Source organism: Beta vulgaris, chromosome 9 (assembly GCF_026745355.1).
Source record: "Beta vulgaris subsp. vulgaris cultivar EL10 chromosome 9, EL10.2, whole genome shotgun sequence".
Taxonomy (NCBI): Eukaryota; Viridiplantae; Streptophyta; class Magnoliopsida; order Caryophyllales; family Amaranthaceae; genus Beta; species Beta vulgaris.
Window position 1 is genome coordinate 55664908 of NC_079210.1, and position 24888 is coordinate 55689795.

The 24888-nt window shown below is 36.4% G+C and overlaps 3 protein-coding genes, 1 non-coding gene and 2 pseudogenes across 5 annotated transcripts in view; 5 read left to right on the forward strand and 1 right to left on the reverse strand.

The window, feature by feature from the left end:
* Positions 1–1858: 1858 nt before the first annotated feature.
* The window catches only part of LOC104904985 (phenylalanine--tRNA ligase, chloroplastic/mitochondrial), a 29510-nt gene continuing 6480 nt past the window's right edge, over positions 1859–24888 (reverse strand). The window contains exons 8-11 of one of the 2 annotated variants that reach the window (XM_057391700.1): positions 24273–24377; positions 23420–23533; positions 22830–22920; positions 1859–1901 (exon numbers count right to left, since the gene is read on the reverse strand). In XM_057391700.1, coding sequence (XP_057247683.1) covers positions 22870–22920; positions 23420–23533; positions 24273–24377 — 270 coding nt within the window. In that variant the 3' untranslated portion in view covers positions 1859–1901; positions 22830–22869. Of the gene's footprint in view, positions 1902–20727; positions 21154–22829; positions 22921–23419; positions 23534–24272; positions 24378–24888 lie in introns of those variants that run through there. The other variant, XM_010693424.4, reaches the window with a different exon arrangement.
* LOC104904988 (scopoletin glucosyltransferase) lies at positions 2699–4530 on the forward strand. The gene has a single exon (XM_010693428.4). It carries the CDS (start codon positions 2867–2869, stop codon positions 4322–4324), a length of 1458 nt encoding a protein of 485 aa, XP_010691730.2. The 5' UTR covers positions 2699–2866; the 3' UTR covers positions 4325–4530.
* Positions 9825–11891, forward strand: LOC104904986 (scopoletin glucosyltransferase). Its single transcript, XR_008967522.1, has one exon. It is a non-coding gene; the product is annotated as a scopoletin glucosyltransferase (transcript).
* LOC104905091 (scopoletin glucosyltransferase-like) lies at positions 12537–14900 on the forward strand. The gene is given in 2 exon segments (XM_057391699.1): positions 12537–13267; positions 13270–14900. Coding segments are annotated over 2 exon segments (1458 nt in total). The 5' UTR covers positions 12537–13002; the 3' UTR covers positions 14463–14900.
* LOC125493198 (scopoletin glucosyltransferase-like) lies at positions 15788–17324 on the forward strand (annotated as a pseudogene).
* Positions 18012–20374, forward strand: LOC125493199 (scopoletin glucosyltransferase-like; annotated as a pseudogene).

A 24888-nucleotide genomic window follows, 5' to 3' on the forward strand; every position in this document is an offset into this window, starting at 1 on the left:
GTTGACGAATTCAAAAGGCGAATTAGATAGCGAATCAGGTAACACTGGTTTTTGAAAGATAATCAATTTTTACTAAAGTCTGACCCAGTTCGAGGAAAAATGATCTGATTCAAATCCAAAATACAATCCAAATCCGATCCAAAAATCTGATTTTGAATAGAGGTGGATTTGATATGGTGGAGAAAACTCCGATCTGACCAATTGCTATTCCTAGTAAGTCGTTAAAACCTTCCAACTTTCTGAGATTTGATCATTGAAAAAGCGAAATTTTAGCATCCGAAAGAAAACAGTAGTTCTGCTGATTGTTAACAACACCAGAATAGAAGTATCTATGGCACACATACAGTTAAGACTTGAGAAACTTGATCTGCAAGAGGTAGCTATGAAGGTATTTTAATTGAATCATGTTCCCTTGATTTCACTCTCCTAGAATCCTAATTCATTTCTTAATTCTACAAAAACTGCTCCATAAATTGCTGACCACTTCACTTATTAGACTCCACAATGTAACAGTCTCATTTGAGTGACAATGCTAAATGTGGACCAACCACGGTTTTTGAGGGGAAGTGGACCATAGTCTTAATTGCATCAGTCAGTGCAAGTCACATGTATCATAAAAAGATATGAACAACAATCAGACCATGTAAATTGTAATCATATATAGCACTTCAAGAATCTTCCATCCGAGCAATTTATTACTTCTTCCGTTCCTTTTTACTCGCTACACTTTCCATTATGGGAAGTTTCACATTACTTGCTACACTTCTTTTTTGGGCAATAAACTCTCTCTATCTCTCTCCTCCCATATAGATCCCTTTTCTTTTTACTCTCTACCTCTCTCTTCTCCAAAAATTGCCTAGGAGTCCGTGAAATGAGAAGTGTAGCGAGTAAAAAGAAACGGAGGAAGTAAAAAAAGATCGTTCTGGTCATAAGAGTCAATGACAAGTGACAAGTAGACCTTCCCTGCCTTTCCCCCTGTATTTATGTTTCAACTTTTAAGAGTGTTACCTAAATTACTGAACTTCGTGAACGACAATCTCAAAAATCCGAATCGAGTCACTCCTTGTAGAAGGGATCTCCATTTTCCCCCTTCTTCCAAGTAGTACATTTCATAAATCAACAAAATTATGTAGTCAATTGTATTTCCTAACCAATTCTTATACGACAAATATAAGAATTCGAAATTTTTTAGGCTGATATGAAACCTAAACAGCATGTGATGGTCTAGTGATATTGGTATCACTTTCAATCTCAAAAGATCCGAATCGAGTCTCACTCCTTGCAGAAGGGATCCCCATTTTCCCCCTCCTTGCAAGGAATTTCATCTTACCTATCTACAAAAATCTCGCTGGTTGGCACCACACACTTTGATGATCATATTATAATTCACCTCATAAATTGTAACTTATTTATTTATGTCATATATTGTAAACAAAGTTCAATACAGGTGCTAATGAAACCTGAAAAATGAAAATGGATGGATACTAAAATTTTCCCTATTTCCAAAATGCTTCCATTTACATAATCCCATCACCTAAGATAGCAAAATTAAAAAAGTTTTGAGGTTTCATCTTCTCTTTGTTTTCTTTTGCCCTCTCCCCTTGAATTTCTCCTATTGCAACTCTTGGACATACACATAATAACAATAGCAACAACATTAATAACAAGAATATCATGACGTGACAAACAGAAAGCAATGATAATCAACTATTCAACTCCTCTAGTAACGCGCTTACACTTCCCTGCTCTTTAAGGTATCATATTTCTACACTTGCTCCAAAATATGACAACTTAAAAGAGTATTCAAACTATTTCCTACTTTAACTAAAAACTTAACACGTCTCTGAAAGCAACGCTCACCTGAGCTGCATGAGAACCGTATGGCTTTAAGAAAGCATGACCTGAGATCAAGGAAATATGATGAACTATTCAGAGACTACTCTGAAAAACAGTATAATCTTATGATGGACAGCAGTCGAAAGTCGAAACACTTCGTTCGCATTGGGTACGGTTTGGGTTAACACGGTCATGCTTGTACTTGGTTTGTCTCTGAATAGCTCAGAGCAAATACCAAATACTAATGCTTGTACTTGGTTTGTCTCAAGTTTAGTCTTGAGAGAAGACGATTCTAATTCGTCGTACACTTAAAATGAATCATAAAATTCCTATTCAAAATTTTCTTACATGAAAAGGATTAAGACTATGTACACTTTCTTGGATGTTTCGGGGTAAGATGCATTGTCCTTCTTACTTCAAATTCATACACATCCAAAACCAAATGCTTCACTGTCAAAGGCAGAGGCCAAAATACTTGCAACTTCTAGGTAAGAAAATTACTTATGAGCAAGTGACATGTCAGTATCCTCGTACCTTTTACATACTACCTCCGTTCTCTTTTCGTTGCAACGTTTGACAAATTGCACTATTCATGTTCTCTTATTTGACCACATTTATTGATTTATATGTTAAACAAAATATAGTCATGTGGGGTCTTGTTTGATTCGTTTCGATGTAAGCTTTCATAATATCAAATTTTTATAATTTTTACTTACATATAATTAGAGACAAAACGATTTGAAATTGTACATTGGCAAGCGTGAAAGTCAAAACGTTGCAACTAAATAAAAACAGAGGTAGTATGATATAACGAATTTGCAAACTTTATAGTAAAGTCCTGATAAACAAAACGGATGACATAAGCGCTTATGTATCTGTGGCGCTTACCAGTTAAAATTGGACTTGTCCCAACTTCTTTGATATTGAAGCTTCAACCCATTAGAGTTTATGTACCAACTTATAAAACTAAAGTTCATACTCACTATCTCATATCCCAATTGTCATACTAAATTTTATAGCACAGATCAATATGGGTGCTGAAGAGTTTCATGTAGTTCTATTTCCATTCATGGCGCATGGCCATATGATTCCGATCCTTGATATAGCGCGGCTCTTTGCAGCTCGCGATAATGTGAAGGCTACCATTATTACCACCCCACTCAACGTCACCAACTTCACCAAAGACAATGAAAGCAACATGGAAAGCAGTGCCCCAATCGTTAATATTGAGGTGTTCAGGTTTCCTGCACAAGAAGTTGGCTTACCTGAAGGTTTTGAAAATTTGGAGAAAGTAATGAAACCTGAGTTACTCAACAAATTCTTCAAAGCTGCAGGGATGCTAAACGAGCAGCTCGAGCAATACTTAGAGAAGATACGACCTAACTGCCTTGTTGCTGATATGTTTTTCCCTTGGGCAACTGAGTCAGCAGCCAAGTTCAACATCCCAAGGCTAGTCTTTCACGGTACTAGCAACTTTGCCCTTTGTGCTCAAGAGATTGTTAGGCTATATAAGCCTTTTAAGAATGTCACATCTGACAAAGAGCCATTTGTTCTTCCTTCACTCCCCCATGATATACAGATGAGAAGATTGCAGATCCCAGAAGATTTGTGGAAATATGACGGAACAGAATTCGAAAAGAGGATGGATAGTTTGAAGGACTCAGAGATCAAAAGTTATGGAGTGCTTGTTAACAGCTTTTATGAGTTAGAGCCAGATTATGCAGAGTTCTTCAAAAAAGAATTGGGAAGGAAGACTTGGAATATAGGCCCTGTTTCATTAAGCAACAGAAGTGTAAAAGAAAAATCTCAAAGAGAGAAAGAACCTTTGATCGATCAACATGAGTGCTTGAAATGGCTTAACTCAAAGAAACCTGATTCGGTAGTTTACATCTGTTTTGGAAGTACAGCAAGTTTCATAGCTCCTCAACTGCATGAGGTGGCACTGGCCCTAGAAGCGTCAGGGCAAGAATTCATCTGGATCGTAAAGAACGATGAGAATGGAAGAAGTAAAGAGTGGCTGCCACCAGGATTTGAACAACGGACGGAAGGGAAAGGATTAGTTATTAGGGGGTGGGTTCCGCAGGTGCTAATCCTAGAGCATGAAGCCATAGGAGCTTTTGTGACTCACTGCGGGTGGAATTCAACACTAGAAGGGATCTCAGCTGGCGTGCCAATGGTTACATGGCCTATTTTTGCCGAACAATTCTACAACGAAAAGTTGGTAAACCAGATTTTAAATACTGGTGTCCCTGTCGGAGCGAAGAAGTGGAGTAGGACACCTTCTATAGAGGATATCATTAAGATGGAAGCTATACAGAAAGCATTGACAGATATTATGGTGGGAACAGAGGCAGAGGAGAGAAGAACAAGAGCAAAAAAGCTGAAAATTTTGGCATATAAGGCTGTTGAAGAAGATGGTTCATCATATTCAGACTTAACTGCATTGATGAATGAATTAAGCGCCAATCGCCTACAAGAGCAACAGTAGCATATAACAATTTGTTGAATATAGCTCAACAGATTCTTTTTCTACTGCTACTAACTTGCCATCTCAGCAAAGTTAGTTATAGATTTCTAGCTTATTTCTTCTTTGTTTAATCCTTCTTGTTGTAAAGTATATAAATATCCATAAGCTGTAATTCCCTAGTTTCAATTAAGTTAATGCAATAAAAACATATTCTATTCTCTCTAAAATTCTCTCTAGAAATTCTCTAAACTTCTCTAAGTTCTCTAGTGGAGGTTGATCACACCTCATACTAACTTTAGCTAAGCTTCAGTTCTTGACATGGTATTAGAGCTGCCAACATTACTGCAATGAACCGCTGATGTTTTACACATTCTAAAATCCAAAGTTTTGAGTTCTGTAAAATCATGCTTCATCTTTTCTTTCGTTTCTTTCGAACAGCTGAAATCAAGCTACTTCTGATTCTTGTTATCTGATTGAAATAACCACTCAAAAATTGTGATATGAATTCTTGTTGATCGATCATGAATTCATTTGTGAAAATATGAGATCCTAAAACTCCTTATTCTGCTAAACTCATGTGTCTCAAACTTGATCTGAATCCTGATTAATTATTCTTTCTCCTATTCATTTTACTTTCACATCTCAAAATTCTGCTTCATATCTTCAGATTCTTCTTGTTCATCTGATAAATTATCATAATCACACCTTAAATTTCTTGAAATCCTGGAAAATTCTGTCGAAAACAATGTGCTAAAAACATACTCTTAGATCCTGGACAAGAATACTCAAGTCCTTATTATGTACATCAAAATGATAGTATGAAGCTCATATACTAGCAACTACCGCTAGGCAAGGGATGAAAAATTGACTCTCTTCTTCTTTGCTTGCTTGGGTGTAAAAACTTAAAAATTCAAATACTATTAAATTCCTAATCAGTTTACTTTGGTTCAGATTGGGTCAATTCCGGGTCGGACCGAAATTACACTAATCTAGTTTCAGAATTAGGTCAAGCAATCAGGAAAAGCTCAAAGCTCCTAGGTTTAAACATGCATACTTCTTTTGGAAATTTAGTTTTTCACAAAATGATTTAACAATTTAAGCGAGTTTACAAAAATAACTCGTGTAATGATAGGTTGGATTAGAGCCGAGTATTACAACCTATCTAAATAAATAGGTAAGTTTGGATTTTTTGCTTTTTCCCAACCCATTTAAATCAATACAAACTCAACTCAAAGTGCTTGTCCACCGTCCACCCAAAGTGAAGCAACGTCAAACCAAAATAACTTTCAATAAAGCAAACTTGTTACAGTTGAGAATATAGAGTTTTGAAAATGATTGTTAATATCTATAGGAAGTATCTTCTATATATATATATATAAAACAAGGTTCATTTTGCTTACGTGTCAAGCCAGCATTGTTCAATGTTAATTTCGCCTACGTGTCATGCTATTACTACATCTGCCACGTGTCATCGCCAAATTTGACACTCTATTATATACAAAAATTTTGATGTCACATGGCGTGATAATTTCCTTCCAAAAAAAACTACCTTGAAATCAAACAATGATATTAGTGTGGGAAGTTTTAAGCAACTGCCTAAATTATAGCTACCGGTCAAATATAATTAAATATTTTTATTTAAAATTCAAAATTCACCCACCAAGAATTGTTATTATAGTTGCGGAAAAATAAAGGTAAAAAATGTTATTATATAAGATGTTCATGTAATCACACCCTAATATAAACTGATTGTCCAGAAAATTAAAATGTGCATTCATCCTAATTTAATTTCAATTCTAAATTCCTAAATGACAGTTATACTACTAATATATTAAATTAATTTTCACTAACTGTTAAAACTTAGAATTTTGATTTTTTTAATAGGTTTCTCACTCACTAACTGTAATAAATTAGAATATTTCTATAGATTGGCATATTCACTATTTCATTTCAACCTCATGTTATTGTTTCAAATAATTTGAATTTGATTCTCCTCACTCACTGTTATCAATTTTAGGAATTATATGACTCATTTTAGTATTATAATTATAAGATATATCTAATTGCTAAAAACTACATGCAAACATAAAATCATGGAAATTTCATCATAATTAGCCAAAATCATTTTTTTAAAATAAACTTACCAAATAATTCCAACCTATAATATGACCCATTTAGAAAAAATTCGAACTCCATTCAATCCAATGCTTCACAGATTTGTGGTTTTGCATGCGGTCTTTAAATCTTCTTCACTTTGTAGATCGAATGATGTACACCTTGGTTGCATTAAGGGATTATAGTAACCATGCTTCAAATGAGAAGAAGATAAAGATAATCAAAGGCTTAATTTCTTCACAAAACCACATGCGTGAGTTTTATAATTGTTGTTGTTGCAAAAATCGATGACTTGAGAAGATAACAATTCAAGATGTTGGAGTATAATTTTGATCGATAATTTGTGGCTTTAAAGTATAAAAATGTAGCTACTTATAAATGAGATATTGTAATTTGATTTGCTTGAAGTTCTAGATTTTAGAAGATGATAGGCGTATTTTTTGGACTTAATTTTTGGAGGGTTTTGATGGAAAATCGAAGAGGAAGAAGAATGGCGGTTGGTAATGGATAATTGTTCATAAAGAAGTTTAATATATATAGTAGAATGCAAATAAGAATGTATCTCATTTAAGTTCCCTAAATAATCTGAATACAAACAATTGTATAAGTTTGTTATAAAGTGTAACAACTTATAAAGTATTGTATATAAAGCTTAATATAAAGAGTTGAAAATAAAGTCTGATATCTTATTGTATAAGTTGATATTAAGGTTATATATAAAAAAAATAATTTTTAAACATATTACTATGGTTTTTATTTTTTGATGTATACATAACTAATTATTAGGTTAAAAAATTGGTTTTTCTTTTTTGATGCATAATGTACGTACTTGATATATGATGTATGCTTTTAGATATAGTTGAAGAATATTTTTGTGGATTGTGCTACATAACAATAAGAAAAAAAATTATATTGTTAACTCATAAGAGCCCTTTATCGGATATATCTAACAGTACAACCAATCATAATTTCAGTACTAAAAATCATACAAGAGTTATTGACTTGGTGCTCGAAATCTAGATCCCAATAAGGAGCGTCTTAATGAAAGATATATAAATGAAATATATTGTCTATTTGATAAATTAACTCACATGTTTTTTTAAAAAAATGATGGAAAACGTAATCACTCTTTACTTTGATTAAATAATATTTAATACATAGGCTTAATTATAATATTTCGGTAAATATTTATGAACTTTACAACATATTTTTGGGAAACTATCATAAAATCTTATACTTATCATTCCCATGTAATTTGCAGGGGTCAAAAACCTATACTAAAAATTTTCGATCAAATTTATTAGTAGCATAAATTATGTCCACTCACACATGAGAACCATGGTATTAGGGGGGGGCTATACTTTGTTTTGTGTGTAAAGAAATTGATATAGACATTTAAAATTGACTATAAGGAACAATGGCATAAAATTACGTGAGTTTAAAGTATCTATGAGACAAGTTTTACCGCTAAAAAGTTAGTTAAAGTTAAATAAATGACTCTAAGAAGGTCCTTTTTTTATAAGGCCCGTTCTAATAAAATAAGAACAATCATACTACTAATTATAGATAATTCACAAGTCATAATCTTACAGCACAAGGGTCGTAAGCCAGTTTTAAACTATTCTCATTACAAGTTTCTAAATTTTTAATCACAAGGCCATAATAAATATTTCAACCTAAAATTACGAGATACACCTCATTCACGAGTATGTTGGAATGTAAATATAGAAGTTTGAAATTGTTCTACAATACAATTCTAAAAATCGAAAAGAATATGGAAAAGAACAGGTCATATGGTGATTAAGAAATAAAGGCAAATCAAGAAAAAAAATGCCATATTTGTATAATTTTCTTGAGTGATTGTCTCTTTAAATTAATTTTTTACTTAGAATTTAGAAATAACCCCATTCACTTTGATGAAAATCATGCTATATAAACTTTGAGATTGTTTTTTAATACAATTTGGATAATCATATCATAAAAAAAATGTAATAAGATAGTTTAATAAGAGAGAGGAGTTGAGCGAAACTGCAGAAAGCAAGGAGTGAAAGTTGTTGCATGATTGAGTGACAGTAGTGCTGCGCATTGTGTTTTTATATAAGCCTCTGTATAAAACGATAGGCAGAACAAAAGCTTCTTCATTTAACTTTTTTTGTTTTAAGAAAGTTTTTTTTGCTAAGCAAGTAATTATATTAATTAGAGCAAACAGTTACAACCTAAAACCAACTAAGAGAAAACAAACCTTTGCTAAGCAACAAAAAAAAAGTTGGCTGGTCACATGTTTTATCATGACATTAGCTACATCAATCATGAACATACATATGGGTCGTAAGTCGGTTTTAAAATTTATTTTTAATACACGATATGATTATGAAAACTTGAAATCAACCAGCTACTATTCAAATCATGATTTCGGAGAAACATCCTAAAATCTTAAATTTATAAACAAAGTATTCCCCCGCATTTTAATGTGTTTTTTGTTTCATTTACGTAATTATAAATGTATATATCACGATTACAATATTTTTAAAGTTCAAAATGTTGTAACAAAGGATTTATATATATATTAAATATAATTTTACTTTTTATATTCTTTTAATCTTAAATACATGGATTCTAATAATCACGGATTCAATATATTTCGAATAAAAACAACTATTAAGTATACAAAATAATATTGTCGTACATTATACATGGCTCCAAATCATTTCTACATAAAACCTCCCGTGCATTTTTGCACGGGTGAAAAGCTAGTATGATATATTCATCAATCATCAGAATATTAAAGATAAACACTAAGGATCATAACATAAGATAAGGGAAAATCAGATCAAATACTAGCGTGTTTTTCTTAACCTCTGAAAATTGACAACATACCAGATACTAACCCTTATAGTAATATAAACTGACAAAGTGAGGTCTGACCAAATAAAATACATGTAGGCATGTATGAGTATGTATGTTACTAATTTATTCATAACACACGGAGCACATTGCAATATTCGAATTCTCTGACCTCAAAGGCTAAAATATAAGACTTTCGGTTTCTTGAAACTCCAAAGTCATAAACTACTAAAGATACTCAAAATAAATGACTGTCTTACCTCATTTTTATTGGAGCTCCAAGCCATTATAAGTTATGGACTATCTATACATATACCAAATTATAACTCAAAAAGTTTCATTCTCACTAGCACTCTCAAAACTTTCCTCTCAATACTAACCAAAGATCAAAATTACTCCCCTTCTTTCTCTCTCCTCTGGTCAGTCTAACGTTTCTTTTTTCTTTTCTCTCTCCTTCTTGGCTTCTTTCTTTTCACACTTTGCAGCCCAGAATTATTGAAGACGTTGTCGCCCTTGTCGGTTGTTGTCGCCCTTTGCCGGAGGCCCGTAGTTCTTCACTTCTTCTTGTCGCCACGAGACGCCACCGCCGGCAGTAAGAAGCAGAACTCACTGTAAGTGTAAGTCTGTAACTCCTTACTCCCGTCGCCACTTTCTGTTTTTTTTTTTTTTAATTTTTTTATAATTTCTGCTAATTTATAAAGGATAGGTTACTTGAATTGAACTTAGAGATTTAAATGTTGAATTGAAATTAGAGATTACTAATTACTAATTACTTCATTACTTGAATAGTTGAATTGAAATTACTTGAATTGAAATTAGAGATTACTTCATTACTTGAATTGAAATTGAGATTACTTGAATTGAAAGTAGAGATTGTAAAATTGAAATAGAGGTTGTGAATTGAAATTAGTTGAATTTGGAATTAAATGTTGTGAAATGTAATTTGAAACAAGAAACTTAACTCAAGTATTGTATTTTGTTTTATTTGAATTTTTCTCATCCGTACAGTAATACGCCACTGCAGAGTCTCAATACTAACCAAAGATCAAAATGAGTGCTGAACCTCAAGAGTTCCATGTAGTTCTGTTCCCATTCATGGCACATGGCCATATGATTCCAATGCTCGATATAGCGAGGCTCTTTGCAGCTCGCGACAATGTAAAAGCAACCATTATCACCACGCAGCTCAACATCGCCACCTTCAATAAAGCCATTGAAATTAACAAGACAACCAGAACCCCAATCTTTAACATTGAGGTGTTCAAGTTTCCTGCACAAGAAATTGGCTTGCCAGAAGGTTTTGATAACCTGGAGCAAGTATTAAGACCTGAGTTTTTCGACAAGTTCTTCGAAGCTACTGAGTTGCTAAACGAGCAGCTTGAGAAGTATTTAGAGAAGGTCCGACCTAACTGCCTTGTTGCTGACATGTTCTTTCCATGGGTGACTGACTCGGCAGCCAAGTTTAACATCCCTAGGCTAGTTTTCATGGAATCAGCACCTTTGCCCTTTGTGCTCAAGAAATTATTAGGCTGTATGAGCCCTTTAACAATGTCTCCTCTGATGAAGAGCCTTTTGTTCTTCCTCTTCTCCCCCATGAGATACAATTGAGAAGATTGCAGATCTCCGAGGAAATAAGGGAAAATGAGGAGACAGACTACAAAAGGACGACAGCAAATATCAAGGAATCAGAGCTTAAGAGTTATGGAGTGATTATAAACAGCTTTTATGAGTTGGAACCAGATTATGCAAAGTTTTATAGGAAAGAATTGGGAATGAGGTCATGGAACGTAGGTCCAGTTTCACTGAGCAACAGAAGCATAGAGGATAAGAATCAGGGAGACAAACAGGCTTTGATAGATGAGCACGAGTGCTTGGAATGGCTGGACTCAAAGAAGCCTGATTCTGTTACTTACATCTGTTTTGGCAGTACAACAAGCTTCATAGCTCCTCAACTGCATGAGATTGCAATGGCTCTAGAAGCATCAGGAGAAGACTTCATCTGGGTAGTAAAAGGTGAAGAGTGGCTGCCAACAGGATTCAAGCAACGGATGGAAGGGAAAGGCTTCATAATAACAGGATGGGCTCCCCAGGTATTGATCTTAGAGCATGAAGCTATACGAGCATTCATGACACACTGTGGATGGAATTCGATATTAGAAGGGATCTCAGCTGGTGTACCGATGGTTACGTGGCCTATTTTCGCTGAACAATTTTATAACGAAAAGTTGGTCAATCAGATTCTGAAGACTGGTGTTCCTGTAGGAGCTAAGAAGTGGAGTAGGACACCTTCATTAGAGGATCTCATTAAGTGCGATGCTATAGAGAAAGCGCTAAGAGAAGTTATGGTGGGAAAAGAGGCGGAGGAGAGAAGAAAAAGAGCAAAAAAGTTGAAGAAAAAGGCATATATGGCTGTAGAAGAAGGTGGCTCATCATATTCCGACCTAACTGCATTGATAAATGAGTTAAGGGGCTATCGTCTCCAAGAGCAAGAGTAGCCTTTAAAAATAATTAAAGTTCAATTCTTATCCTCCATTAAAGTCCTCCATAATTCTACCTCCCCTGTAATTTGTCCTCTTTTATTTGTTGGATCGTTCAAAATATGAAATAAAAAGGCAGACAAAAACATGGATGCCCTTCAACAATAGTCTAAAACTAATTAACCACGCAAGATTGAACCTATCCTTGACAGGTGACCAGGCAATTGAGCTTCAAGAACACTGTAAACAAAAAAACCTTCTTTCCTTCCATATCTTCTCCGTGTACAAGAAATAATGGAGAAGAAGCAATGGAGCGGACAGTCAGAGCAAAGAAGTTTATAGAAATTATCACGCCCACTCGCCCTCGAGCAATTAGTGTAAAAATTTAGCTCTATACCTTCTCTTCCTGTGTTTTCTTTTACCTCTTCTATATATGTCCTTGATTATATTTTGAATATGCAAATTATCAAGCTGCAAAAGATGGGGCTATTCACAATTTCACACACACAATCTAGTCGCTTAGCTCATCTATATCCCGAAAGGTATTTCCTTAAATAAAAGTTTCAAGACAGTACATCAAGGGTCCCTTTCAAAGTGTATCATGAGTGGAAATTCCAGAAAATTCTCACCTCCCAAGTTGAATAATAAAGTGAAAGTTAGATAGTCCTTAAAGAGATCTTCCTGTCTAATGACAATTATTTAAAAGGTTATTAAGGGTACACTATTTGTTTTATTCTATATTTGACCTATATTTAAATTATAACCACGACAACGCGAATGTGGAAACATGTCATACCTATCTTCCCAACTTTTTGCATCACGAAGAAGATAATGCTAGCTAACAGGAACCATCTCAGAGATTCACTCAAATCTCCTAAATTTTGCTTTATGGGTACAATAATGCTGTTAACAGAAACCCAGCTCCAGATTTACTCAAATCTCACTGAAAAGTTTCTAACTATATAAGCCTTGTGATCTCTCACAACTAATCTATACATAATCACCAGTAGGTTCTCCTACCTCAGTTCTTCAATCCACTACATCCTTACAAATATTCTTTCACGTGTACTCAAACACGAACATTATCATAATGAGACTGTCCTGCCACCGCCACGCTCCATAAGAGTAAACGCAGCTGAAGAGAGAAGACCCAATAGGCAACAGTATCAATAGCTCAAAGGCCCGACCACGTATGTGAAATCTAAAGTTCATCCTATAATCTCATTTCCAACAATACCAAGGTTACAGTCAGTAACAATCAGTATGGGGGATGAGCCTCAACAGCTCCATGTAGTTTTTTTCCCATTTATGGCCCAAGGCCACATGCTTCCAACAATTGATATAGCAAGGCTCTTTGCAGATCGCGGTGTGAGGACAACCATTATCACCACCCCTCTCAATATGCCCACCTTCACCACACCTATCAGGATCAGCCAGAACGGAGGCCCAATTATCAACATAGAACAGTTCAGGTTCCCAGCACAAGAAGCTGGCCTTCCCGAAGGATGCGAGAACTTGGAGAATGCTGTGGGGATAGATTGGTCCCCAAGTTCTTTGAAGCTGCAGCCATGTTAAGCAAGCAGCTTGAGCAATACTTAGAGAAGATCAGACCCAACTGCCTCGTGGCAGATATGCTTTACCCATGAGTAACTGACTCTGCAGCCAAGTTTGGCATCCCAAGGGTAGTCTTCCATGGGACTAGCTTCTTTTCCCTGTGCGTGACAGAAATTTTATGGCTATACAAGCCTTATGAGAATGTTTCATCTGATGAAGAGCCCTTTGTTATTCCTTCCATTCCCCATGAAGTCCAATTGACAAGATCACAGCTTCCAGACGATTTATGCATAAATGAGGAAACAGAGTTCAAAAGGATGATAATGAAAAACAAGGAATCAGAGCTCAAGGGTTATGGGGTAATTGTAAATAGCTTCTATGAGTTGGAACCATACTACGCTGAGTTTTTTAGGAAAGAATTGGGACGGAGAGCATGGAATATAGGTCCTGTATCCATGTGCAACAAAAGCATCGAGGATAAAGCTCAGAGAGGCAAAGAGGCTTCAATAAACAAACAAGAGTGCTTGGAATGGCTTAACTTGAAAAGGCCGGATACGGTAATCTACATCTGTTTTGGAAGCATAGCAAACCTTATAGCTCCTCAACTGCATGAGATTGCAATGGCTCTAGAAGCTTCAGGACAAGAATTCATCTGGGTCATGAAGAACAATGATGATGAAAAGAGTGAAGATTTGTTTCCACCAGGATTCGAACAACGGATGGAAGACAAAGGCCTCATAATAAGAGGGTGGGCTCCACAAGTGTTAATTTTGGAGCATGAAGCCATAGGAGCTTTTCTGACTCACTGTGGGTGGAATTCAACACTAGAAGGGATCACCACTGGTGTGCCAATGGTTACATGGCCTATTTTTGCTGAGCAATTCTACAATGAAAAATTGGTGACTCAGGTTCTAAAGACTGGCATCCCTGTGGGAGTTAAAAAGTGGAATAAGATGCTTTCCGTAGAGGATATCGTGAAGCAGGAATCTATCCAGAAGGCATTGCGAGAAATAATGGCGGGAAAAGAGGCAGCCGAGAGGAGAAATAGAGCAACTAAGTTTAAGGAATTGGCATGGAAAGCTGTTGAAGAGGGTGGTTCATCATATTTTGACTTAAGTGCATTCATCAATGAGCTGAGGACTTATAACCTTCAAAAGCAAGAAAAGTGATGATAACAATCAAAGTCTAACTAACATCCTCTTTCCTGTATTTCCTCCTCCCCCCCCCCCGGTCTTTCTCCTCTTGGATATGCAAATGACCAAACTGTTGTCATTGTAATAAGATGGAAGTATCCACACCAAAAAAAAGAGAGAAATCTGAAGTTGTACATAATCTGAAAGGCACTTCTCATGCAACAAATATAGACAGTATATCAAGTGTCTCTCTTGCATATATACAACACCAACTTCTTTGAGGTTAATTAGAAACAATTCTAGCATGTCAGAAGTGGGCTGAAGATCTTTCACAGGCTTCCGAGAAACATACAGTAAAGTGTTCTCTTATGCACCAAAAAAATTAGTGTTGCATTTACATTTTCAATAATGGTACTCAACTGTATGCAAAATCTATTGCTATATACTACTTGCTCTTGCATATTTATCTAAGAACTAAGCAGCTTCATAAGCAATCATTTAAAAGGTCTAACATATCACCTTTCATCTAGTATATTTCACAAAGTTCTGCTTTGATATGGATGCTGAACCTCAAGAGTGAAGAACAACAGGCACTTCTCTTCCCCTTAATACCCAAAGTTCTAGCATGTCAGAAGTGGGCTTTGATATGGATGCTTTGATATAGACTGTGTTCCATTGTGTAACAGAAGTATTCAGGATAAGGCTCAGAGAAAGAAGCCTCAATAAATGGAGTGCACGAAATGGCTAAACTCAGCCAAACCAGGTCTGGTAGATACATACTTCCTCCATTTACCATATTAACATTTGAAGACGTTGTCGCCCTTGTCGGTTGTTGTCGCCCTTTGCCGGAGGCCCGTAGTTCTTCACTTCTTCTTGTCGCCACGAGACGCCACCGCCGGCAGTAAGAAGCAGAACTCACTGTAAGTGTAAGTCTGTAACTCCTTACTCCCGTCGCCACTTTCTGTTTTTTTTTTTTTTAATTTTTTTATAATTTCTGCTAATTTATAAAGGATAGGTTACTTGAATTGAACTTAGAGATTTAAATGTTGAATTGAAATTAGAGATTACTAATTACTAATTACTTCATTACTTGAATAGTTGAATTGAAATTACTTGAATTGAAATTAGAGATTACTTCATTACTTGAATTGAAATTGAGATTACTTGAATTGAAAGTAGAGATTGTAAAATTGAAATAGAGGTTGTGAATTGAAATTAGTTGAATTTGGAATTAAATGTTGTGAAATGTAATTTGAAACAAGAAACTTAACTCAAGTATTGTATTTTGTTTTATTTGAATTTTTCTCATCCGTACAGTAATACGCCACTGCAGAGTCTCTCAATACTAACCAAAGATCAAAATGAGTGCTGAACCTCAAGAGTTCCATGTAGTTCTGTTCCCATTCATGGCACATGGCCATATGATTCCAATGCTCGATATAGCGAGGCTCTTTGCAGCTCGCGACAATGTAAAAGCAACCATTATCACCACGCAGCTCAACATCGCCACCTTCAATAAAGCCATTGAAATTAACAAGACAACCAGAACCCCAATCTTTAACATTGAGGTGTTCAAGTTTCCTGCACAAGAAATTGGCTTGCCAGAAGGTTTTGATAACCTGGAGCAAGTATTAAGACCTGAGTTTTTCGACAAGTTCTTCGAAGCTACTGAGTTGCTAAACGAGCAGCTTGAGAAGTATTTAGAGAAGGTCCGACCTAACTGCCTTGTTGCTGACATGTTCTTTCCATGGGTGACTGACTCGGCAGCCAAGTTTAACATCCCTAGGCTAGTTTTTCATGGAATCAGCACCTTTGCCCTTTGTGCTCAAGAAATTATTAGGCTGTATGAGCCCTTTAACAATGTCTCCTCTGATGAAGAGCCTTTTGTTCTTCCTCTTCTCCCCCATGAGATACAATTGAGAAGATTGCAGATCTCCGAGGAAATAAGGGAAAATGAGGAGACAGACTACAAAAGGACGACAGCAAATATCAAGGAATCAGAGCTTAAGAGTTATGGAGTGATTATAAACAGCTTTTATGAGTTGGAACCAGATTATGCAAAGTTTTATAGGAAAGAATTGGGAATGAGGTCATGGAACGTAGGTCCAGTTTCACTGAGCAACAGAAGCATAGAGGATAAGAATCAGGGAGACAAACAGGCTTTGATAGATGAGCACGAGTGCTTGGAATGGCTGGACTCAAAGAAGCCTGATTCTGTTACTTACATCTGTTTTGGCAGTACAACAAGCTTCATAGCTCCTCAACTGCATGAGATTGCAATGGCTCTAGAAGCATCAGGAGAAGACTTCATCTGGGTAGTAAAAGGTGAAGAGTGGCTGCCAACAGGATTCAAGCAACGGATGGAAGGGAAAGGCTTCATAATAACAGGATGGGCTCCCCAGGTATTGATCTTAGAGCATGAAGCTATACGAGCATTCATGACACACTGTGGATGGAATTCGATATTAGAAGGGATCTCAGCTGGTGTAGACGGAGTTACGTGGCCTATTTTCGCTGAACAATTTTATAACGAAAAGTTGGTCAATCAGATTCTGAAGACTGGTGTTCCTGTAGGAGCTAAGAAGTGGAGTAGGACACCTTCATTAGAGGATCTCATTAAGTGCGATGCTATAGAGAAAGCGCTAAGAGAAGTTATGGTGGGAAAAGAGGCGGAGGAGAGAAGAAAAAGAGCAAAAAAGTTGAAGGAAAAAGGCATATATGGCTGTAGAAGAAGGTGGCTCATCATATTCCGACCTAACTGCATTGATAAATGAGTTAAGGGGCTATCGTCTCCAAGAGCAAGAGTAGCCTTTAAAAATAATTAAAGTTCAATTCTTATCCTCCATTAAAGTCCTCCATAATTCTACCTCCCCTGTAATTTGTCCTCTTTTATTTGTTGGATCGTTCAAAATATGAAATAAAAAGGCAGACAAAAACATGGATGCCCTTCAACAATAGTCTAAAACTAATTAACCACGCAAGATTGAACCTATCCTTGACAGGTGACCAGGCAATTGAGCTTCAAGAACACTGTAAACAAAAAAACCTTCTTTCCTTCCATATCTTCTCCGTGTACAAGAAATAATGGAGAAGAAGCAATGGAGCGGACAGTCAGAGCAAAGAAGTTTATAGAAATTATCACGCCCACTCGCCCTCGAGCAATTAGTGTAAAAATTTAGCTCTATACCTTCTCTTCCTGTGTTTCTTTTACCTCTTCTATATATGTCCTTGATTATATTTTGAATATGCAAATTATCAAGCTGCAAAAGATGGGGCTATTCACAATTTCACACACACAATCTAGTCGCTTAGCTCATCTATATCCCGAAAGGTATTTCCTTAAATAAAAGTTTCAAGACAGTACATCAAGGGTCCCTTTCAAAGTGTATCATGAGTGGAAATTCCAGAAAATTCTCACCCCAAGTTGAATAATAAAGTGAAAGTTAGATAGTCCTTAAAGAGATCTTCCTGTCTAATGACAATTATTTAAAAGGTTATTAAGGGTACACTATTTGTTTTATTCTATATTTGACCTATATTTAAAGTTATAACCACGACAACGCGAATGTGGAAACATGTCATACCTATCTTCCCAACTTTTTGCATCACGAAGAAGATAATGCTAGCTAACAGGAACCATCTCAGAGATTCACTCAAATCTCCTAAATTTTGCTTTATGGGTACAATAATGCTGTTAACAGAAACCCAGCTCCAGATTTACTCAAATCTCACTGAAAAGTTTCTAACTATATAAGCCTTGTGATCTCTCACAACTAATCTATACATAATCACCAGTAGGTTCTCCTACCTCAGTTCTTCAATCCACTACATCCTTACAAATATTCTTTCACGTGTACTCAAACACGAACATTATCATAATGAGACTGTCCTGCCACCGCCACGCTCCATAAGAGTAAACGCAGCTGAAGAGAGAAGACCCAATAGGCAACAGTATCAATAGCTCAAAGGCCCGACCACGTATGTGAAATCTAAAGTTCATCCTATAATCTCATTTCCAACAATACCAAGGTTACAGTCAGTAACAATCAGTATGGGGGATGAGCCTCAACAGCTCCATGTAGTTTTTTTCCCATTTATGGCCCAAGGCCACATGCTTCCAACAATTGATATAGCAAGGCTCTTTGCAGATCGCGGTGTGAGGACAACCATTATCCACCCCTCTCAATATGCCCACCTTCACCACACCTATCAGGATCAGCCAGAACGGAGGCCCAATTATCAACATAGAACAGTTCAGGTTCCCAGCACAAGAAGCTGGCCTTCCCGAAGGATGCGAGAACTTGGAGAATGCTGTGGGGAGTAGATTGGTCCCCAAGTTCTTTGAAGCTGCAGCCATGTTAAGCAAGCAGCTTGAGCAATACTTAGAGAAGATCAGACCCAACTGCCTCGTGGCAGATATGCTTTACCCATGAGTAACTGACTCTGCAGCCAAGTTTGGCATCCCAAGGGTAGTCTTCCATGGGACTAGCTTCTTTTCCCTGTGCGTGACAGAAATTTTATGGCTATACAAGCCTTATGAGAATGTTTCATCTGATGAAGAGCCCTTTGTTATTCCTTCCATTCCCCATGAAGTCCAATTGACAAGATCACAGCTTCCAGACGATTTATGCATAAATGAGGAAACAGAGTTCAAAAGGATGATAATGAAAAACAAGGAATCAGAGCTCAAGGGTTATGGGGTAATTGTAAATAGCTTCTATGAGTTGGAACCATACTACGCTGAGTTTTTTAGGAAAGAATTGGGACGGAGAGCATGGAATATAGGTCCTGTATCCATGTGCAACAAAAGCATCGAGGATAAAGCTCAGAGAGGCAAAGAGGCTTCAATAAACAAACAAGAGTGCTTGGAATGGCTTAACTTGAAAAGGCCGGATACGGTAATCTACATCTGTTTTGGAAGCATAGCAAACCTTATAGCTCCTCAACTGCATGAGATTGCAATGGCTCTAGAAGCTTCAGGACAAGAATTCATCTGGGTCATGAAGAACAATGATGATGAAAAGAGTGAAGATTTGTTTCCACCAGGATTCGAACAACGGATGGAAGACAAAGGCCTCATAATAAGAGGGTGGGCTCCACGAGTGTTAATTTTGGAGCATGAAGCCATAGGAGCTTTTCTGACTCACTGTGGGTGGAATTCAACACTAGAAGGGATCACCACTGGTGTGCCAATGGTTACATGGCCTATTTTTGCTGAGCAATTCTACAATGAAAAATTGGTGACTCAGGTTCAAAGACTGGCATCCCTGTGGGAGTTAAAAAGTGGAATAAGATGCTTTCCGTAGAGGATATCGTGAAGCAGGAATCTATCCAGAAGGCATTGCGAGAAATAATGGCGGGAAAAGAGGCAGCCGAGAGGAGAAATAGAGCAACTAAGTTTAAGGAATTGGCATGGAAAGCTGTTGAAGAGGGTGGTTCATCATATTTTGACTTAAGTGCATTCATCAATGAGCTGAGGACTTATAACCTTCAAAAGCAAGAAAAGTGATGATAACAATCAAAGTCTAACTAACATCCTCTTTCCTGTTTCTCTCCCCCCCCCCCCCCGGTCTTTCTCCTCTTGGATATGCAAATGACCAAACTGTTGTCATTGTAATAAGATGGAAGTATCCACACCAAAAAAAGAAGAGAGAAATCTGAAGTTGTACATAATCTGAAAGGCACTTCTCATGCAACAAATATAGACAGTATATCAAGTGTCTCTCTTGCATATATACAACACCAACTTCTTTGAGGTTAATTAGAAACAATTCTAGCATGTCAGAAGTGGGCTGAAGATCTTTCACAGGCTTCCGAGAAACATACAGTAAAGTGTTCTCTTATGCACCAAAAAAATTAGTGTTGCATTTACATTTTCAATAATGGTACTCAACTGTATGCAAAATCTATTGCTATATACTACTTGCTCTTGCATATTTATCTAAGAACTAAGCAGCTTCATAAGCAATCATTTAAAAGGTCTAACATATCACCTTTCATCTAGTATATTTCACAAAGTTCTGCTTTGATATGGATGCTGAACCTCAAGAGTGAAGAACAACAGGCACTTCTCTTCCCCTTAATACCCAAAGTTCTAGCATGTCAGAAGTGGGCTTTGATATGGATGCTTTGATATAGACTGTGTTCCATTGTGTAACAGAAGTATTCAGGATAAGGCTCAGAGAAAGAAGCCTCAATAAATGGAGTGCACGAAATGGCTAAACTCAGCCAAACCAGGTCTGGTAGATACATACTTCCTCCATTTACCATATTAACATTTGACACTATTCACATTCTCTACTTTGACCCTCTTTAACTATGTATACATAAGAAAAGATATAGTCATGCGAGATTTAGTTGATTTATCTCAATGTATATTTTCCTATAATCAACTTTTAACAAATTTTACTCATACACAATTTAAAGTAGTAATGCTCAAAGTTGCGTATTAGCAAAAGTCCTTTGGGTACAACTATTAAAAACCAGAGGAAGTATGTTTTTAAAGCAAAAACATAGCTCATCTGTATTTCCTCCACCAAGGAGAAGGGAATAAGGGGTGATAAAGATGCAAAAGGTAGAGAATGGTTAGGCATCAAGATTTGAACAAAGAATTTTGGCTTGCTCGGCTGCTAATTCTTGAACATGCAATCCTTTGGGGGCCATTATTCACTGTGGATGCAAATCAACAGGAGAAGCTACCTCAGACAGCCTGCTGATGATACATGGCCTGCATTTGGCCAGCAATTTTATAGTGAGAAACTGTTGACCTCGATTTCAAATATTTTAATCACTGTTGAAATTAAGAAATCGGAGTACTGAACACATCTCAAGAAAATTAAGTAAAGCAGGGTGTTACAGAAAGGCACGTCGAGAAGTAATGGTGCGGAAAGAGATTAAGGGATTGAAGAAGGTATTAGTTCTATATGAAGTGCACTTGTAGCAGAGTTGTGAAGATGTATGCTTGAGACCTAAGAGAGTCTGAACATAGAAAAGTCACTCTTGATAAGAAAATAACCTAGTCCAAGTTCCCCAGCTTTCTTGTTATTCTTCATATACTTTCTTACCTCGCTGGATGCGAATTTTTGCACTTCCTTGGCTATTTCCCTCTTTAAGGCTCCGTTTGGTAGGGCGCAAAATATTTTCAGTGTAAAATGATTTTCATGGAAAACAATTTACAATGGAAAACACAATTCCAAAATTAGTTTTCCGTTGTTTGGTTCGATGTAAAAAAATGATGAAATGAAAGGAAAATGAAAGGGAAAGTAAGGAGGTAGTGAGAGGAGTGTACAAGAGAGAGAAGGAAAATAGTTTTCCCTTTATTTTGAAAGGAAAATGGTTTTCCATCCTTGGGAGAGTAATTTTACCCCAAAGGAAAATGGTTTTACACTCTTTTGCCAACCAAACAATGTAAAACTGAAAATAGAGGAAAACAGTTTTCCGGGAAAACATTTTACGCCCTACCAAACGGAGCCTAATTATAAAAGGGGGGAAAAGAAAGAAAAAAGACAACTTCTTTATGTCTTATGGACTTGGCAGTTTGTTGGTTCCTTCCTAAGATATTTACTTCTGTTTTCCAAAGCATAGAAAAGAGACCAAGATAAGGTCGAAGATGCTTTTTCTTCCTCTTCCTTCTGCTATATCTTTGCAAATTCTAATGGAGACCATTATTCCTACTTCCCAGAACTTGCAACTTTCATCAATTTGGTTTGCTGCAATTTATCTTTCTTCGTTTCACATTTCAACCACTTTCAAAGTTTCAATTGCCTACAAGGGTCAACTACAAATAGATCTAAGATAGGCCAGCAAACCAGACCATATGACAATGTATAAGCAAAAAAAATGGAAATTCTAGGGAATATCTTAATAGCCCCCCCCCCCCCCCCCCGGGCCAGGTCTTGGCGAAAATCTTGAATCAGCTAAATTTGATTGGTATCATGCTTTACCCAGAGTGATGCCTACCTACCCAAACCACAGGAGTATTAACCCAGTATTATTCGTCCAGGAAGTACCAAACTTATATTCTACATACAAATAATAGGATATGCAATTAGAATCAGCAAGCTGCTTACATGAAAATTAAAATACAAATAAAGCACAATCACTCTAGGCATCAATTAGGACTCAAACTAAACACATATAGGCCAATAAATCCAAGCTCAAACTTACAATGCACTTCAAAAACAGTAGACGTCCACGAATAACAATGTAAAACTAGTTGCTGAGTTCCAGAATATAGATCATAATCTAAAATGCTGATACAGCATTATCTACTCTGAAATTTGGATCAGTTCTAGGATTCTCAAGCATGTGAAACCAGGAAAAACATAGGCTAAATACTACTAATGATTTTGCTTGGCAAAAAGGAACTTTGATATAAAGATTATAGTGAGTGAAGAAATTTACAAGGCAGAAGTCCAAGCCATAGATCTTGGCGCCACAAATCTTATCTTAAAACAACCTTCAGCTTCTCCTCCACCACCTCTCTCACTTTGGACTGCATAAGAATACATGCGAAAATGATCAGTAAGTGGAAGCAAAGTATCCAGTATATCAATTGTTACATGATAGCTTGACGACAGAAGTAATCCTTAGCCATCCTCTTGTATAAACGTGAAACCTCTTTGGTGTCCTTCAAATATATGTCTTCATTACTTATCAGGGAAAAAAAGTTTCCTTCAGTAAGAGAGTTAGGCAAGATGATGAGATCTAAGCACCCTGTCATTACAGGAAACTGATCCCGCCACAAAGGAGAAAATTCACTCCTAGAGGGGAACTCCAGCCAGTAACACATCCAAACTCCTCTATCTATAGCTGAAAATTAACATCATTTAGAATGTGGTCCTGATTCCTGAACTGAAGGTTTACGTTTAGGAAAACACGACTTTCACCTACACTTCCCGTTATCACATAATAAAGGTATATCCAATATTGCATATTTGGTCCATTTAACTTAAAACGACAGTGTCCAAGTGCCAACCAGATGAAGCATTTACCTGTAACCCATTTATTTCCTCGTCTGTAAGAGAACGCTCCATGGATCGATAAGCAATTCGATAGCAATGACTTGTCAAGCCTTTCTTATTGGTAAAGTTATCAATCAATTTTACCTGAAAATTAAAAATAATTTAGCAGATCAATCTTAAAACATCTAATTGTTGTATTGGCAACAGATTCTAGCAAGTGTTTGGTAAATCAATATATTCAGCGACTTCTATGATAATGCATCTCAATATCAAGCATGTGTTTTTTCTTCATAAAAGTTTAATCATCACTCATTACCACCTCCAGAGGTAATAATGAGTCATTGTGGAAGCTTAATAAGAAACCACATGTTTCCAATGAACATGCAGTACCATGGACATCAAAATGAGACAATCCATGAAACATTTCACACAATTTCATTACTCTATTTATAATCTAACTGTTCAAATGCAGAATACAAATACACAATCTAACTGTAACAGCCTCACTTTTTGTAGCTTATACAAGAGGAGGATACACGTGCCAATGACTTCCACCTCTAACCCCTGATAGAGTTTATCCCTGCAACCTTGCACTTCAAGATACTAATACTTTCCCTACATATCCCAAAGACTTCCACCTCCGATCCCCAACAAAGTTTATCCCTGCAACCTTACACTATAAGGGTACTACCTATTTCCCTACAAGAATCTTAAATAGAATAAACAAAGTAAATGAATAAGATTCCACCAATTCAAATAGCCGAAGAAAGCATTGAGTGAACCGGCCAACTTTACAGCAGAAGGGTGAAAGTGGTTTGTTTTGTAAGTAGTAACAAAACAGAAGGAATAGTAACTGTTGGAAAGAGGGGAGATGGATGCATACCTCTTCCACGAGGTCTCCTGCAATGCCTCGAACCACTTCACATAAGTTGTTCTCGGTAAAAGACTCATTTATCCAAAAACTCACATCTTTGTAGCAGGGAGGGAACTGCATCAACAAAACATCTATTATTTAGCAGCAGAAAATGCAATCCAACATTTGATAAACAATGATAATATAAGCCATATACCACTGAAGTTTGAGGAAAATGAAGTGGGGTAACTCTGGAGACAGAGTAATCAAATTTTAAAAAAGAGAGATAATCCAAAAATAAGTTCAAATTGCGAAGCATTAAGGAGGTTCCTTAGAATAACACCATTAAAAATTGAAAACTTTTAACTTCAGGAAACAATTTTGACCCTTGAATCGTACAAAAAAAAAAAATTAATTAGCATCCCAGAAAACTTTTCTGCCTCGTAAATTTCTTCAAGTACTTCAATCTCACAAAGTCAAAGGCACTTTTAAGCACCTGCTTGAAATCATAAACCAAAATATTTATTCTCATACAATTCAACTTTGTACTCTTTTTAACATAGAATTACCAGTTCCAATTTTGCTTGATGGACTTTTACCAAAAGAAAAACGAAACGAGATTTCAAAATTGAAGAAAATTGTTTCT

What these genes read in the sequence shown, in the direction of transcription:
- LOC104904988 (XM_010693428.4), top strand. Translation starts at nt 2,867, where the DNA reads ATGGGTGCTGAAGAGTTTCATGTAGTTCTATTTCCATTCATGGCGCAT.